At 42.8% G+C, this 16547-nt stretch overlaps 2 protein-coding genes across 7 annotated transcripts in view; both read right to left on the reverse strand.

The window, feature by feature from the left end:
• Nucleotides 1-16547, reverse strand: part of LOC102948041 (Grid2 interacting protein) — a 104662-nt gene that overhangs the window by 81633 nt on the left and 6482 nt on the right. For all 6 annotated transcript variants that reach the window (XM_027821051.3, XM_043524333.1, XM_043524332.1 and 3 more), the window contains exon 2: nucleotides 1380-1972. In XM_027821051.3, coding sequence (XP_027676852.2) covers nucleotides 1380-1972 — 593 coding nt within the window. The remainder of the gene's footprint in view (nucleotides 1-1379; nucleotides 1973-16547) is intronic.
• The window catches only part of E4F1 (E4F transcription factor 1), a 31414-nt gene continuing 30633 nt past the window's right edge, over nucleotides 15767-16547 (reverse strand). Inside the window, exon 13 of the mRNA XM_043524338.1 lies at nucleotides 15767-15778. The gene's annotated coding sequence lies outside the window, so the exon portion shown is untranslated. The remainder of the gene's footprint in view (nucleotides 15779-16547) is intronic.

The following is a 16547-nucleotide window of genomic DNA, read 5'->3' on the forward strand; positions in this document are numbered from 1 at the left end:
TTTAATGGCGAAAAATTAATAATACTTGGCTCTTCTCTTCAGCCTTCCACCCAAAGATCTCAACAGCCTTTGCAAACATAAATTCATTCTCACAATCCTCATCTGTAAAATGATGGGGAAACTGAGGCACAGAAAGGGGAAGTGATTTGCCTATGGTCACCATCCCTTTGGTCAATGGCAGAGCTGCAAATAGAACCCAGAAGTCCTGATTCCACTCTCGTTAACCCAAGTTTTATCCAAATGTAGGGTCACACTAATTTACACAGTTATAAATGAGAACAAAATCTGGCCCCAAGTCTCCTGACTCCTAAGCCTATGTTTTAACCACAAAACCATCTTGACAAATCAGGCTCCTCCCACAAAACCATCCCCCTTCTCCTTTAGAAGACATTTTTGGTAACAGTGAAAGAGAATGTCCCCAAAACCTGCCTCTGTGAACCCTTCCACTGCACAGATAGAATCCGTGCATGGGAACATTCTTGTTTCCAGCTAGATCTGAGAGGCACACCCCTGATTTTCAGATGTTCAGAGAACCCACATCTCAAACTGACGTCAATGGGAGATGGAAGCGCTCAGCCCAAAGTCAGCCCCCAACACTCTACCTGGCACTGAAAATACTATACACACCAGAAAAACTGTAGCAGGCAATGAGAGCCTAAGGTATAGCTGGGCTTCCAAGACTCTGCATTCAGCGAAAAATGGCAAGAGAAAGAGAGCTCCACAGGTTTCCTGTGACTTACATGGTGGAAGGGAAATAATAGGAAATGGCCAAGACACCAGGCAAGTCCTCCTTGTTTATGCATTAATATATAGGCTCCTGCCTCGACCAGGAAATAGTCACCACCCACAGCCCCTGACCCAAATCACATCTGGCCTCCAATATTTGAGCACACTTGGGATGACTGACAGATTTATATGGAAATCACATAAAACTCAATGACTTGAGTGGAGCTACCCTGATTTACACCGGCTGAGGATATGGCCTTTTGGTCTTTGCATTTTGTGAACAAACCCAGTGCTCATGGTAAAACGCCAGGGGATTTGAATTCCTGAGACCAGAAGTGTCCCAGTTTCACTCAACTCAAACATCAGTGACCCCAGTACATAAGAAAAGGGAAAACATGGATCTATATTATCCAAATCTGCAAAGATATTACTGGACATCTGTTAGTAGAGCTCATTCATGAATAATACTTTGTGTGTTGACTCTTTGTGCACCCCTTCCTTGAGTGAAGAGCTCCACTGAGTGCTCTAATCACTATCACCTATGAACACATGGATCTGGCCATTTTTATCACAGCCTCCTCCTCTTCCCCGGCTTTAGCCAGACTCACAGTGCCCTGCCAGACTGCAATCTGGCCCTGCACCCTTGGCTTTACCTTCTTGTTGAATTCTTGAGCCTTCTGTTTTCTCTCTTGGTGGATGGTGTCAGCACTTTGGACGAATCCCCGTACACTGCTGCTGGTCCATCTCTGCACTCGCCCAAGCCGCAGCAGCCCCAGTCTCAGAGCCTTCCCTTGGCAGGATTTGATCAAGGCAGCTGCTGCTTCATAAAGCTTCACTGGAATCCCATTGACTTCCAGCACGTAGTCTCCCAGTTTGATTCCACACTCAGAAGCAGGCGAGTCTGGGGCTACCCTCTCCACTTGCAGTGGGTTGCCACTGTTACACATCAGGCTGAAACCAAACTTTCCATCCGGGCCAGGATTGATATCCATCTGCTGAATGCGTGAGACCACTCCAATGCTCGGAGGCACATTCTCACACTGCCTCGCCAGGTTGATGAGAGTCTTGCAGTTCATGGCAGAAACATGCTGGCCTTCTATCTCCAAGATCTGGTCTCCTGGCTGAAGACCAGCTAAATAAGCGCTGCTGCCCTCTTCTACTGCAAGGATGTAGCAAGGACCATTTCCACTTATCTTAAACCCAAACTCTTCAGGCCACCCCTGATTGGTAGCTGGCATGGTTGTAACTGGAGAGGAAGGGAAGAAAAAAAGTTGTGAAATTGTTTCCCATACAGTCAGAACATTAGGTCTAGCTGCTATTATTTATATAGGATGCCGTCTGGTGGGAATTCTAGTCTGCTCTGTGTTCGCATTCCTTTGGAAAGGAAATGCCCATGATAGGGTGGGGAGAAGATCCTTTTTATCCCTCTCTACAAACTGCTCCTTATCCTTCTAGTCTAGTCCTTTTGTTTCCTTTGAAGCAAATTAACTGTCTTTTACCCGCATAGTGAAACCATCATTTCATATTCCTGGTAATTTCACCCTAAAAACCAAGTCACACAAATTACTCAAAATGGGTTACTATAACAAATATTTCTCATTACACAATGACTGCAAAAATATCTGTATTAGAATTTGCCAGATCCTCTAGATCCTGCTGGGATGAGCACTCATGGACTTCACATGGGAGAGGTAACATTGCACTCACACCAGTCTGGCCAAGACCAGGTAAGCTGCAACACCCTTTATGTGGTACCGACTCACTTTCAGTATGATGAAGGGTAAACCCAGAATTTAAGAAGAGGATGTATGAAAGGCCTGATTCATGAGTAAGAACAAAGGATCTGATTCTGTGTCCACTGAAATCAATGGTGTGATGCTAGCAGGCCAGGTGCCAGCTCTTGCTCAGGCTGCAGGCATCAGCTAAGAACTGACAAACTCATAACTGGAGACCAGACCAATTCACTTATGTGTTGCTCAACATAGGTATTAGTCTTATAAGAATGTAGTTAGTGTTTAGAGTCTATAGAATGTTTGTATATTGCTGCATGCATTTATCTTATTTGTAATGTTTGTATTCCATGCTACAAGGAAATACGTAAGTTTTGCTTTACAACTCTGAAAATAGAAAAGGAGTACTTGTGGCACCTTAGAGACTAACAAATTTATTTGAGCATAAGCTTTCGTGAGCTACAGCTCACTGAATGCATCCGATGAAGTGAGCTGTAGCTCACAAAAGCTTATGCTCAAATAAATTTGTTAGTCTCTAAGGTGCCACAAGTACTCCTTTTCTTTTTGCGAATACAGACTAACACAGCTGCTACTCTGAAACTTTGAAAATGTTTGCTCTAAACTTGTGAACTCAAATGGGACAGGTGTTTCTCCCAGCCCATCCAGAAGAACTATCGAAATCAGATGGGCCATCAAGGAACATTGCAATACAAATAATTGGTGAATGGCCCAATCGCACCTTGGGAATGCTACATGCAAGGAAGCTCATCCTATAGACTTGGAGGCTGAGTGTAGGAAATAAAACAAAGACAAGGGAAGTCTTTCATCTCTTTGCTGTTTGAACTCTCACAGGCCAGAGACACCAAACTGAAGACAGAGATCCCCCAGGGCTATGCCTGGGTCCGCCCTGAAAGAATCTTGAACTCACCGATTACTACAACTGTCACTCTCAGGATTTAGATTCCAACTCATTTGTGTGTATATGTTTGTTTCTATGAACCTGTAAATAACTCTCTCCTTTCTTTTTCCTAGTTAATAAAACTTTAGATAGTTTATTACAGGATTGGCTACAGGTGTTGTCTTTGGTGTAAGATCTACAGTACCAGCTGATCTTGGGTAAGTGACTGGTCTCTTGGGACTGGAAGCAATCTGAACATTTTGTGATTTTTGGTTTAAGTGACTGTTGCGGTTCAAATACAAGACAGGACAAGCTTTAAGCAAGCAAGCAGGCTGGTCTGCCGACGGGCTGGTCTGCCTGTCAGCTTTTCCACCCTCTCCTTTATTTCTCTCTCTCCTCCCGCGCATTACATACTCCAACAGATAAAAGGAATACACTGGCTTTGTATAATATTCTTATTTACCAATTTCTATCTACCGCATTTCTTGCTCTCGGGCCTTGAGCCCAGTCCTGGGAGGCTTCCCATGGTTCATGTCATCTGGGCGAGATTTCAAGGTTCATGCTCTTGAGAGGAGCCGTGTGTGCACTGCTCCTACACAACACTTCGGGTGTGCGCTGAATGTTGCCAAGTGCATGAACCTTGCATGAATGCTACAAGTGACCATTTATCACTACATCCAGCTTGCCTGGGTGGCAAGACAGACTGGAGAGTCTAAGGGGACTGTCTGTGACTCCATGATGAGATTGTTAGAGTGACCCAAGAGTTGAAATGTGTTACTGGTTTGATGAGATCTAATTATAGAACATACCACCAGTTTGGGGTGTCTGCCCTCTCTTTGACAGTCTGCCCTGAGGCAGGCACTCAAGGTCATGAGCCACTACAGAGAGCCTGACAAATGGCAAAACTCCCATCGACTTAATGGGGAAGATTAAACCACAAAAGAAGTGTCAGGCTCATCAGCCATTAGTGTTTGTGGAAGAAGCACACATTAAAGGGGAAACTGGAACATGTGATCACCAATGCTTCTTTAAACACTCCAGAGCAACATCCTCGAAGCTCCTTCTCAGCTACACCGGATTCACTAAATAATTTGCAGGCACACCCATTAACTGTCCTTTGATACTCGCTAAATAATTTGCATGCAGACTCACTCGCTCTCCTTTGATCCAGCCTCTCTATGAAGATGCTGTTTACTCTCAGATTTATTTATTACACATTATTTAACATGCATTCAGCATTACTGAAAAGCTAATAGAGACGGGGCCCTTGCAATCAAAATATTGCAAAGGAAATAAAAAGCATTTTGCCTGAAATGACGGGATAAATTAGTTTATGGAGGCTTAGAGAAACAAGGTGGGTGACGTAATATATTTTATTGGACCAACTTCTGTTGGTGAAAGCGACAACAGAAGTTGGTCCAATAAAAGATATTACGTCACCCACTTTGTCTCTCTAATATCTTGGGACCGTTACAGCTACAACTGCACTACATACAATTTATGGAGGCTTGTTAGTAATAATAATCTTTAATCAATTATCATAATGAATGCATTTTTATTTTTGCACTGTTCAACTCCAAAAGCCTCGAACTCTACTCAAGATTACAAAAAAGCAAAGTAACAAAACCCAGGTGTTTTTAAACTAGTACTATGGACCAGTTCCAAACAAGCTTCAATAACAACCGCTCATACAAACTAAAAAAAGAAAATCAGTCTCCAGCATCTCTCAATCTTCATATCTAGTGATAGGAGAGTATTCCAAATACCTGACTCCCATCTTGAGATTGATTACACCAAGGGACTGTCAGCAGAGAACCACAGAGAATTCCTGTGCCCATTTGTGTACTCAGTGCCCAATTCCTACTGGAAGTTAAGGGAACTGGGTGCCTCACTCTCCTTTGTATCTTTGAAAATCTTCCCCTTCTTATTTTTCCCTATTATTTTGAGTCGCCCTTCATCTGTGCCAGCCCCTTCACTAAGAATAGCCGGGGCAGCGTTGGTGTGTAAATAGAATCTTGATTTATCACCCAAAGTGGCTTTCTTCTGCCTTTGCATTCATGGTCAGAGTCCTACTCCAGTCCACGCTCATCCCCAGTACAGATGTATATGTGTGCAAGAAGCCATGGCATCATCATTTCAGCTGTTCTTTCACGCAGTGACTATCGGGCCAGCTTGACTCTTCTAACTCCAATTTTAGTGACAAAATTATGTTTTCTCTTCTCATTTAAGTCCTGAGAAGAGCTCCTTACATTTTTATCATTTGGAATTCAGCAAGAGATTGAAAGATTTTTAATATCCTATTAAAATCCAAGTAGGTGAAAGACAAATATCTCTTACCTCCTTCTCTTGGAAGGGATGAAGCAGCTTGTTCACAGGGGAAAAGGATAGTGGGGGGAGAGAGAGAGATTCATTACTATAGAAACCTATATTAACAATCACCGTCTGGATCTGCTACTGCAAATAGCTGCTTAAAGCTGTGCTGTAAAGGGAATTGGGAGGACTGTCTTACAAAGGAATATTAAAAGAACTAAACAACAAGCAATAACTAAAGGAGAGATATAACAATTGTCTGTGAACATCGGACAGATGAAAATGTCCAGGAGAGAGCGTAAGTGTTTAGGGTGGAACAAGCCTGGGATTAATGGGGTGAAACTAAGCAAAGGAAAATTTAGGCTGAATATCAGGAGAGCTATTATGTTGTGGAGTGAGCTCCCCAAGGGAAGTTTGGAGACCGCAGACAAGGGCCAATAAGCAGGGAGACAGACAGACAGACAGTTGTCCTTTAGGCTGGACATTTGAAATGAGACTAGGCAAAACACTGGTGATTATGTACAAGGGAACAATGCTGCTTTGGCTAAAGGGAGATGGACCAGGTGACCACCTACAGTATGTCTTTTCCAGCTCTAACTTCTATGAATCTGTGATATGAGAAAAGACTTACAGAAATCTGTGGCCCTCGGAGGCAGGCCAGCCAGGCTCTCACAAAGGGCATGTTTGTCCCCCTGAGGTTTCAGGACTGTCTTCCTTCTCATCCGTTTCCTTCAGAAGCACATATCACTGATCCACACAAATTCTTTTTACTCCTTCAGACAGCGAGGTCTGATCAGCTGCTATATCCACAATCCAGCATTCAAGGTGCACTTCACTGGGGAAGAATAGCCTATACACTTCTTTTTTCCTTAAGGCCCACAATAGTGATTGAACTGGCAAAACACTTATGTAAGGCACCTTAATGGTGAAAGTGTTGAGATCAGCAATATAAACACAGATTCATTCTAGCAAGGTTTCATTTTTCCCAACTCACTAGCACAACAGACTGCCACTAAAATGACCTTCCAGTCTCCTTGGAACAGAAGAAGTTCCCCTCAAGATGCTGTGTGTTAGCTTCATGCGTATTTTTCTTACTCTGTTTAATCTCACTGTCACTCCAAAGAGAACTGCAGACTGATTACAGTGTTAGTAATGGCTTGTCTCACGCTGACCTGAGACTGAGACCTATAAATGGAATTAGAATTTGAAAGGAGTTAAAATGGATTAGAGCCCAAGCAGGGAAATCTACTATCCACACGAGCAAATCAAAATAGACAACTATGGGATGTCAGAGCAGCAGAAATACAGAGCTAGAGAATGGCCAGAAGCGCTGGCCTGGCCTGATCCTGCAACCAGCTGTGTTGGGGAGAAAATCAGGGATATTGTGCTGGGTAGGAATGCACCGATATGCATTTGGCACAGAGACAAACACGTCACTTGGCTGACTGCCGAGATCTCGGCTGAAGAGTGTGATCAGAACTGTGTTTCCTACTTCCTATTCATACTTGGCCCCCATGCAAAGAAACCAGTGGCCATTCTCCTGGCTGAGAATGGCTGAGAGAGTTGGAAAGAGTGGGCCAGAAAGGCAGGGAAATGTGTGATAGCATGGACTGAATATTAAACTGCTGTCTTTTGATTTTCTCTTTTGCTTCCTCAGCATGTCAGGATCCCTGGGCTAAGCAAGCTAAAAGGGTTTAAGGTATTATACCTCCTGCTGTGGCACCAGCAGGAGCTGGGGCCTGCAGTAGAAATCTGGGGGAGGGATATTGTATCCCATTAGGAACTACACAGCATGACTTTCTTCTGTTTTATGGGCCAACGTGGGCTGAATATCAGGAGAAACTGGCCAATGGTGACATCCAGAAGGGCATGGAATAGTCCCAAGAGAACTGGTGAGAGCCCCATTACTTGTGAAACTTGAAACTTGACTGGATAGAGCCTTGGAGAGGACACCACAGGCAACACTCCTGACTTGCTCTGGTATGGCTGTGATGCTCTGTAGGTCTTTTCCATCTCTAATAGTATCTGTTCATGGCCATAAATGTGTCGCTGCTGTAACATTCATAAGCATCTGTCCCCTCTCACCTTCTCTTTCTTGATTCCACAGCAATAATTACTTTTACAACAAATCTGTTTATCCATCATATGCACAAGGAACCGAACACTTCCCTGGTATAACACAGTGGACCTCAGCAGAGTTGCATCAGAGCTAAATCTGACCCAATATAAACATGTGTGCTTTTACTGTCACTTTTGCCCCCATCTACACAAATGCAAAACCAAATGGAAACAGAAATAGTGATGGGCTGTGAAGCATGAACACTGGAAATTTGAACAAAAAAAGCAGCCCAAAGAGATGTTTATGTGGGAAGTATCTGAAGCTCTCAAATCTGGAAATGGGACTAGAGACCCAGAAAGCTCAGGTTCTCTCACAGAATTCCCAGCAAACCCTGTCTTCCCTGAATCATGTAGGTGCACAGACACAGACTGCACACACAACATTACAGGCCCAAATTTATGCCTGCACAATTTTTCATGTGGAACATTTTGCATATGCAAAATGCTGTGTGCATGCAAGTTATACTTGTGTACCTAAGTCAGGTAGTTAGATGTCTGACTACTCACTTTGAACACACAAATGCAGCTTGAACAGAATACTTGACTTTTTTGCTCCTGCAAATATTGTGCATCAAAATTGTGCATGCAAATACCTAAGAGTAAAAATTTCCCTACTAATTCTGATGTGGAGAAAGTAAATAAGGAAGTGTTATTTATTCCTTCTCATAACACAAGAACTAGGGGGCCACCAAATGAAATTAATAGGCAGCAAGTTTAAAACAAACAAAAGGAAGTATTTCTTCACACAACACACAGTTAACCTGTGGAACTCTTTGACAGAGGATGTTGTGAAGGCCTAGACTATAACAGGGTTCAAAAAAGAACTAGATAAATTCATGGAGGATAGCTCCATCAATGGCTATTAGCCAGGATGGGCAGGGATGGTGTCCCTAGCCTCTGTTTGCCAGAAGCTGGGAATGAGCAAAAGGGGATGGATCACTTGATGATTCCCTGTTCTGTTCATTCCCTCTGGGACACCTGGCATTGGCCACTGTTGGAATACAGGATATTGAGATAGATGGATCTTTGGTCTGACCCAGTATGGCCATTCTTATGTTCTAATTTTAGAGAACGGGTTGAGGCTTATCTGAAAATTTGCCTCATTGGGCCAGTAAGCATTTCTACATCCTTAATCAGGGGGGATAATGTTTGACTGATAATGTTTGTCAGATGTATGACTGATTGGAATAAAGTGTACAAAATATTCACAAGAAAAGTGAAGGTGTTCAGAATGGGAGGATTTTTTCTCATTTGGCATGAACTCAAGAAGACATGTTTTTCTAAAAATATTTTCTTCCTCTGAAGTATTTGGGGGTGCAAAAACAGGCCCTGTTATCAAACCACAAAACAACCCATTTTTGAGCAGAGCTGTCTACACACAGGGGCCTAAAATTGCTCCAAATGAAATAGAGAACAATTCCACACATAATTTAGTGAACACGGGGACTGCCGGACTAGATCAGACCCAAGGTCCATCTAGTCCACTATCCTGTCTCCAGCAGTGGCCAGCACCATATGTCTCAGAGGAAGATGCAAGATTCCCACACATCTGCCTCCTCTTCACCAGTTGTGTACACGTCTTGAGATGAAATTCTTGATAGCTTGTGGCCATTGAAAGCTCCATTGTGCAGCAGCCCACTCAGATAGCCCCCCCCATAGGCAGCGTCATAGTGTGTCACCTCAGGACCAGCGCCTCTGGGCATTCCATGTGCTATACTTCATGCCAATCATCTTGCCCAGTTTGAGATGTCTCCCTTATTTCTAGCTAATGGCTGGAGTTCCTGTTGATTCTGTGGTGATGCCTTTCCTGGTTTCTGTGATATGTGCTACCTTATATTTACCTGGGACACTGTGTACATTTCCCAGAACTGAAGAAGAGCTCTGCGTAAGCTCAAAAGCTGGTCTCTCTCAGCAACAGAAGTTGGTCCAATGAAAGATATTACCTCACTCACTTTGTCTCTCTAATATCCTGGGACCGCCATGGCAACAACAACACTGCATATGTGCCCCTAATCCATTTTAATGCAGCTTCAGTCTCTGGCCAGGCACAGAAAATCGGCAGAAAACAGCAGCTTTATCTCCTGGAGGAGTCTGTGTGTGTGTTTACTTCCAGACTACACTCTTCTTTCTACATTAAATATTTTCACTGCTGCAGGATGTCTAGAACAGGACAAGGCAGCATTTAACACCAAAGGCTGATGACTGACTTCTCACTCTGCTAACTGGCCAATGTACATTCCTGCTGTCCGCTAGCAGCGCTGTCTGTGTGTTTCTGTTGTGCTCCTTACTCTCCCCTTCCATAATCCCACCCAGTTTGCTGCTGATTCCTACACTGGCTGCCATATTCCCAGGTGCAAATTTAACTTCTCTTGATCAGGGAATGGAGGAAGCTGATAAGGGATCTGGGTCACGACAGAAATGCTGAGCTCTGGGAAGGTCACGGATGTGATGAGTTGCCAGGGAGGGGGGGGTCTCAGCCTAGTTCCAGATTGGCATTTGCTCACATCACAAAGTACACTATTTAGCACAGTTCAGCTGAACTGCCAGTCTCTGCTCAGAAGAAACCTGAGGCTAAAATAGCAGAGTGTGCTGCAGACCAGGGTCCTGGCAGAAACGGATGGAAATTGACTAGAATAAAATAAGGTGCCATAAAGCAGAATTGCGGTGCCTGGGTAGCACTCAAAGGGAATTCTTGACCAAACAGCCAATAGTCATGGGCGCTGCAGCTCTGGCCAGAGCTTAGTTTGCAGAGTTGTGAGGACTCATGACTGGATTAGCAGCGGGGGCTGCAGGTTGGGATCGAAGTTCACTGGCAGAACTGGAGGGGGAACCCAGTGGCTGAAGTAGCAGGGGATGGTCCAAATCAGGACTGTGATGCACTGGCAGAGCTGTGAGCGGGAGTTTGCACAGCATCTCTCCTCCGTATGCTTAGCTCGTCTAGCTCCGCACTTTCATCAGCACCAAAAACACACAACAGCCAAAATAAAGGTAAAATTTCTAGTACAGAACTGCTCCCACTTCTGCACCACTATGATCAGAGACATCCCAATGTTTGTCAAGCACCGGCAACATGTCTAATTAATATGGCACGGGTGTTATTGATTAGGGAAGAGCTAGGAAACCCTTATAGCTTATCACTGGCCATATTAAGACTATGAAGAACATAGCATCTGGTGATAGGTCTTGTGTAAACAACAAAACCAAATAATCTTACCAGGTCCAGATACCTGCAGAATAGAGAGAAAAGGCCAAGATGCACTGGGATTTGAAAAGGAAAATTTCTTTGATTTGTGGGACCCTCTTTTAAAAAAGTCCATAACTAACAGAAAATTCTTTTTTTACCAGCTGAAACAAAACAATCTTGACTTGGAGCACAAGCTGGTGTATTCACTGCCCTCTGGTGGTGACACAGAAATAAAAATAGGAATTCCAGGAGAGATTTTCTTTAGCTATTAAACCCACTCAGTATGAATGAAGGTCAATAATTGTGATGGATTTTCTTTTTTAGCAAGTCAAAAAACCTTTGTTTCCTTTGTCAATAAATTTTCAATGTAATTGGGTAATTTAAAGCACCAGACACAGGCTTGACACTGAGCTCCAGCTTTTGGTCCACAAACAGAGCTTCCACAGGAATTAGTAATAGTCAGGGATCTCTGAGCTAAAGGCTAAAACTCTGGATTAGAAAAAAGACTCATTTTGTTTCCTAACAGACCATCATCCAGACTGCTGGATGAAACGCAGCCTCGTATGTGATGACTGCTCGGCACAGCCTGTGGATTAAATTATCTTTACCTACTTCAAATTCAAACTCATCCTAATATTATTATATTTAGTAGGTGATTTTTTTATCTGAGAGTTTGAAAGGTCACTCCCAAAAATAATATCAAGCTGCTGTATCTGTGCCAGCATGCAGCCTTTGGTAGCTCTGTGGTATTCCTACAATTATTCCTATTTATTTAGCCAGCTCTATAGCTATGCATGGCACTTTGCAGACAAATAAAATTACAGTCCCTGCCCCCAGGATTTTACAACCTAAATTAGACTTAAACCAGGGCTCCCAAACCATGCCCTACCGAGGGTCCCATTAATAACTCTTCAGGGGAGAGAGGGCCAGGCCTAAATTCTACATACATATAACATCAAAGAAATACACACACGGAACATCTTGCACTTGAATCAATGCACAAAACTTGCTAGTTGGTTGTATCCACCAGCAGTAAGAACCTGCGGTTCCTTAGCTTTCTCCTCACTCTACGATAACAGGAACAGAATGACTGTGGGCTGCATTGTAGCCTATAGGACACCACACCTGACCTTTGGGTTACACTTTGGGGTGGGTGTTGCCCTACAACTAATATTTTTGCTGCATTTTCTGTCTCCTCCAATTTTACTTTGGCACTTTCTTTGTCAGGAATTTACCAGTGAACTGGTTTCCATTGCCCTAAAAAATTACCTTCCGGCTTTCTGAAACTACTCTCCCTGACTAAAAAAATTATTTTACTCTCAGTATGAAAGCAGCCCATGCAAGGCTTACCTCTTTTTCACAGGGTCTAGCCAGTAGCAGATTGGAATAAGGAAAATTACCAGCTTCAAAGCTTTTGGATCAGTTACATGCTGGTGACAACTACCTGAGTTTCTATGGCAAATTCTATCTGAGTACAGTAACCTAATAGGCCATTCATTAGCAAGCCAACCTGAAGAGCTTTCTGGAGAACAGGAGTACAAAGTGTGCCGGGCAGGCACAGGAGCGGTTTCAGCTAACACTGTCACCATGCTTGGAACAAAAAGAAAATTCTCAGGCTCTTAAAGCTTTAACCAGTTTAAACCTTAGATAGATGTAAATTCGAGGGGAGAATTTAGGAAGCAACCGCCAATGTACCTGCATGGGAAGATGCTACTTCCCTTAAACAGTGAATTAAATTCATTCCTGTTTTAACTCCATGGGTGTACAGCAGAGACAACACTTTGGTGACTGCAGAGGCACTGTGCAGCCAGTGGAGATATATCTCACAGCTCCTGCAGAAGCCAAAGGGTTATTTGCTTAAAAAAATGTTTCTCCTAAGAAAGCTGCAGGGAAGAGGAGGCAGCAAATCAGATGAATTTCTATGCTGCTTTTTAAACAAACACAAAGAATAGCATATACCATATATCTGTGTTACACACAATCTTTCCTCTTGGGTCTTGGCATTTCCAGGTGACCTCAGCTTTCTCGATCCATCTAGCAGTACACAGTGATCAGAAGGAAATTCAATGGGAATCTTTGAGAATCTGAGACCCAAACATGTATTTATACTACTAGGGCTGTCAAGCGATTAACAAAAATAATTGCATGATTAATCGGACTGTTAAACAATAATAGAATACCATTTCTTTAAATATTTTTGGATGCTGTCTACATTTTCAAATATATTGATTTCAGTTACAACACAGAATACAAAGTGTACAGTGCTCACTTTATATTTATTTTTGACTACAAATATTTGCACTGTAAAAAACAAAATGAACAGTATTTTTCAATTCACCTAATACAAGTATTGCAGTGCAATCTCTTTATCATGAAAATTTTACTTACAAATGTAGAATTATGTACAAAAAAAACTGCATACAAAAACAAAACAATGTAAAACTTTATAGCCTACAAGTCCACTCAGTCCTACTTCTTGTTCAGCCAATCGTTCAGAAAAACAAGTTTGTTTACATTTGCAGGAGATAATGCTGCCCAATTCTTGTTTACAATGTCACCTGACAGTGAGAACAGCCCTTTGCATGCCACTGTTGTAGCCAGCGTTGCAAGATATTTAGGTGCCAGATGTGCTAAAGATTCATCTGTCCCTTTATGCTTCAACCACCATTCCAGAGACATGCTTCCATGCTGATGACGGGTTCTGTTTGATAACAATCCAAAGCAGTGCGGACTGACATACACTCATTTTCATCATCTGAGTCAGATGCTACCTGCAGAAGATTGATTTTCTTTTTTGGTGGTTTGGGTTCTGTAGTTTCTGCATCTGAGTGTTGCTCTTTTAAGACTTTTGAAAGCATGCTCCACACTTCATCCCTCTCAGATTTTGGAAGGCACTTCAGATTCTTAAACCTTGGTTCGAGAGCGGTAGCTATCTTTAGAAATCTCCCATTGGTATCTTCTTTGTGTTTTGTCAAATCTGCAGTGAAAGTGTTCTTAAAATGAGCAGCATGTACTGGGTCATAATCCGAGACTGCTATAACATGAAATATATGGCAGGAAGTGGATAAAACAGAGCAGGAGACATACAATTCTCCCTCAAGGAGTTCAGTCACTAATTTAATTAACACATTGTTTTTTTAAATGAGCATCATCAGCATGGAATCATGTCCTCTGGAATGGTGGCCGAAGCATGAAGGGGCATATGAATGTTTAGCATAACTGGCATGTAAATACCTTGCAATGCCGACTACAAAAGTGCCATGCGAATGCCTGTTTTCACTTTCAGGTGACATTGTAAATAAGAAGCGGGCAGCATTGTCTCCTGTAAATGGAAACAAACTTGTTTGTCTTAGCGATTGGCTGAATAAGAAGCAGGACTCAGTGGACTTGTGGGCTCTAAAGTTTTTGAGTGCAGTTGTGTAACAAAAATATCTACATTTGTAAATTGCACTTTCACGACAGATTGCATTAGGGTACTTGTATAAGGTGAATTGAAAAATACTATTTCTTTTATCATTTTTACAGTGCAAATATTTGTAATTAAAATAATAATATAAAATGAGCACTGTACATTTTGTATTCTCTATTGTAATTTAAATCAATATACAGTATTTTAAAATGTAGAAAAACATCAAGAACAGTTAATAAATTTCAATTGGTATTCTATTGTTTAACAGTGCAATTAAAATGGCGATTAACTGCAATTAATTTTTTAAATTGTGGGGGGTTTTTTTTAGTTAATCGCGTGAGTTAATTGTGACTAATCGACCACCCTAATTTACACACAACTCCTATTACAATGAGCTGCACTGGATCATTAATAAGAATCCTAAATAGAGCTTTGGGATTTAGGGGATTTTCTTGGCTTTATCCTCCCTTTCTATTGGTTTTATCCTCTTTCTACTGTTCAGGGCCACAGATGTGGAAGCAAGTCTGAATGAATGGCCCTGCTACTACCTCCAACAACATCACCCCAACCCCACAAGTCCTGATCACAATACTCCCTGAACTGATGGCCACTTTGTTTCTCAATTTGGAGCCATTTCCCTGGTGGTTTGGTTTTGTAATTGCTACATTTTGAACCCATGGTACCACCTGTCTTATTAACTAACCTTCCTGTCCCAGTGGTCCCTACCCCTTGTAGAGCTGCACCCATGGGCTAGCTCTGCATAATACAGCTGAATCCCTGTATAGCCTGGGGAATAAACAGGAATCTAAGAACAGACTATAGAGAGGCATTTTTCCTTTAAAAAATAAGGCTTTCCTCCAACATTAAACTTCATTCTGCACTAGCCTGGATTCTGCTTTCTCTCCAGGGGACTAATGACTCCTTAAAGGCCTGGAATTAAAACTTAATTATCTCAGATTCTTAGTTCAAAGGAGGAAAAAACACAGGTATGTGTTGGGAGCTGAACTCTCTGTACTGAGTAGGTCAGCTGGACAAGGGCAGCTCTAGTCCCTTTCTGGCCTTGTCTTGGTTTAACCTCTCAGCAGCCATTCTCATTACGTTCCATAAAAAGAAATAACACAAACGGAGTCAGTATTAAGCAGTTAGTTAGGGGTCAGGGTGCCCTGGCTCCAAAACCAGCCTGAGTCACCTGAAAGGGGGTTGTTAGGAGAGTCCCAGTGCTAGAGGCTTATCAGATTACAACAAACAGCTGTAATCTTTGCAGCCTCTCATAACCCTGTCTCATGATTCTTGTTATATGTGGCTGGCTGCTGCACCCTTCTTATATTTGTCTACCTTCCCTCTCATTAAACCTTAGTGATAAACTACACTGGGGGATTCTTCATCCCTCCCTCTTCCCCTACCTCAAAAGATCCTTGACTCATCTACCCCAACTGCTGATCTTCCCTCCGCCCATGACAAGAAACCCTTATTCCCCTTTCAGGAAACTCTTCCCCACACATGTACTCCTGGCTGCCACTCTGCCCATCTGGGGATTGAAACCAGGAGCAGAGAAGTGGGTCAGAAAGACAGTACACATCCAGGGAGTCAGGGTAAGTTTCTGGCTGAGGGGAAGTAGGTAGAATAGAAAGCACAGGCTTGGAGATAGATCAGAGAGGCTTTTCAGCAGTTGGGAGACAAGTGTAGGGGGATCTGGGAGGGTTTCTGGCAGGAGTGGTAGGTAGATGAAGGAGGAAGCCTACACCAGGTGTGTGATGTGTGAGGGTTTCTGCAAGCCGGGAAGTGGATCACATAGGAAGTGCATATCTAGGACTCTCAGAATGTTTTCTGGCAATCACATAGGCAGTACTTGGAGGGAAAGGCACGGGTGGATCACTCCATAATTGCCATATTCTGTACACTTCCTGGAAGCCATACTCACTGTCAGAGACAGGATGCTGGGCTAATTGGACCATTGGTCTGACCCAGTATGGCAGCTCTTATTGTCTAGTTCTCATGATCTGTGCACAACCAGTGGGAATTGGGAAGGGCTTCCAACAGCAGGGAGGTTGACTTGGGGAAAAGATTTGGGCTTTGCCATTGCACTAGTAATAAATTGCAACCAAAAAGATCTCAGTTCTGGACTTTGAAGGCGTAAAGGAACATTATTAGGTTATAAATCACAGCATCATT

The sequence above is a fragment of the Chelonia mydas genome, chromosome 10, assembly GCF_015237465.2.
Source record: "Chelonia mydas isolate rCheMyd1 chromosome 10, rCheMyd1.pri.v2, whole genome shotgun sequence".
Classification (NCBI taxonomy): Eukaryota; Metazoa; Chordata; order Testudines; family Cheloniidae; genus Chelonia; species Chelonia mydas.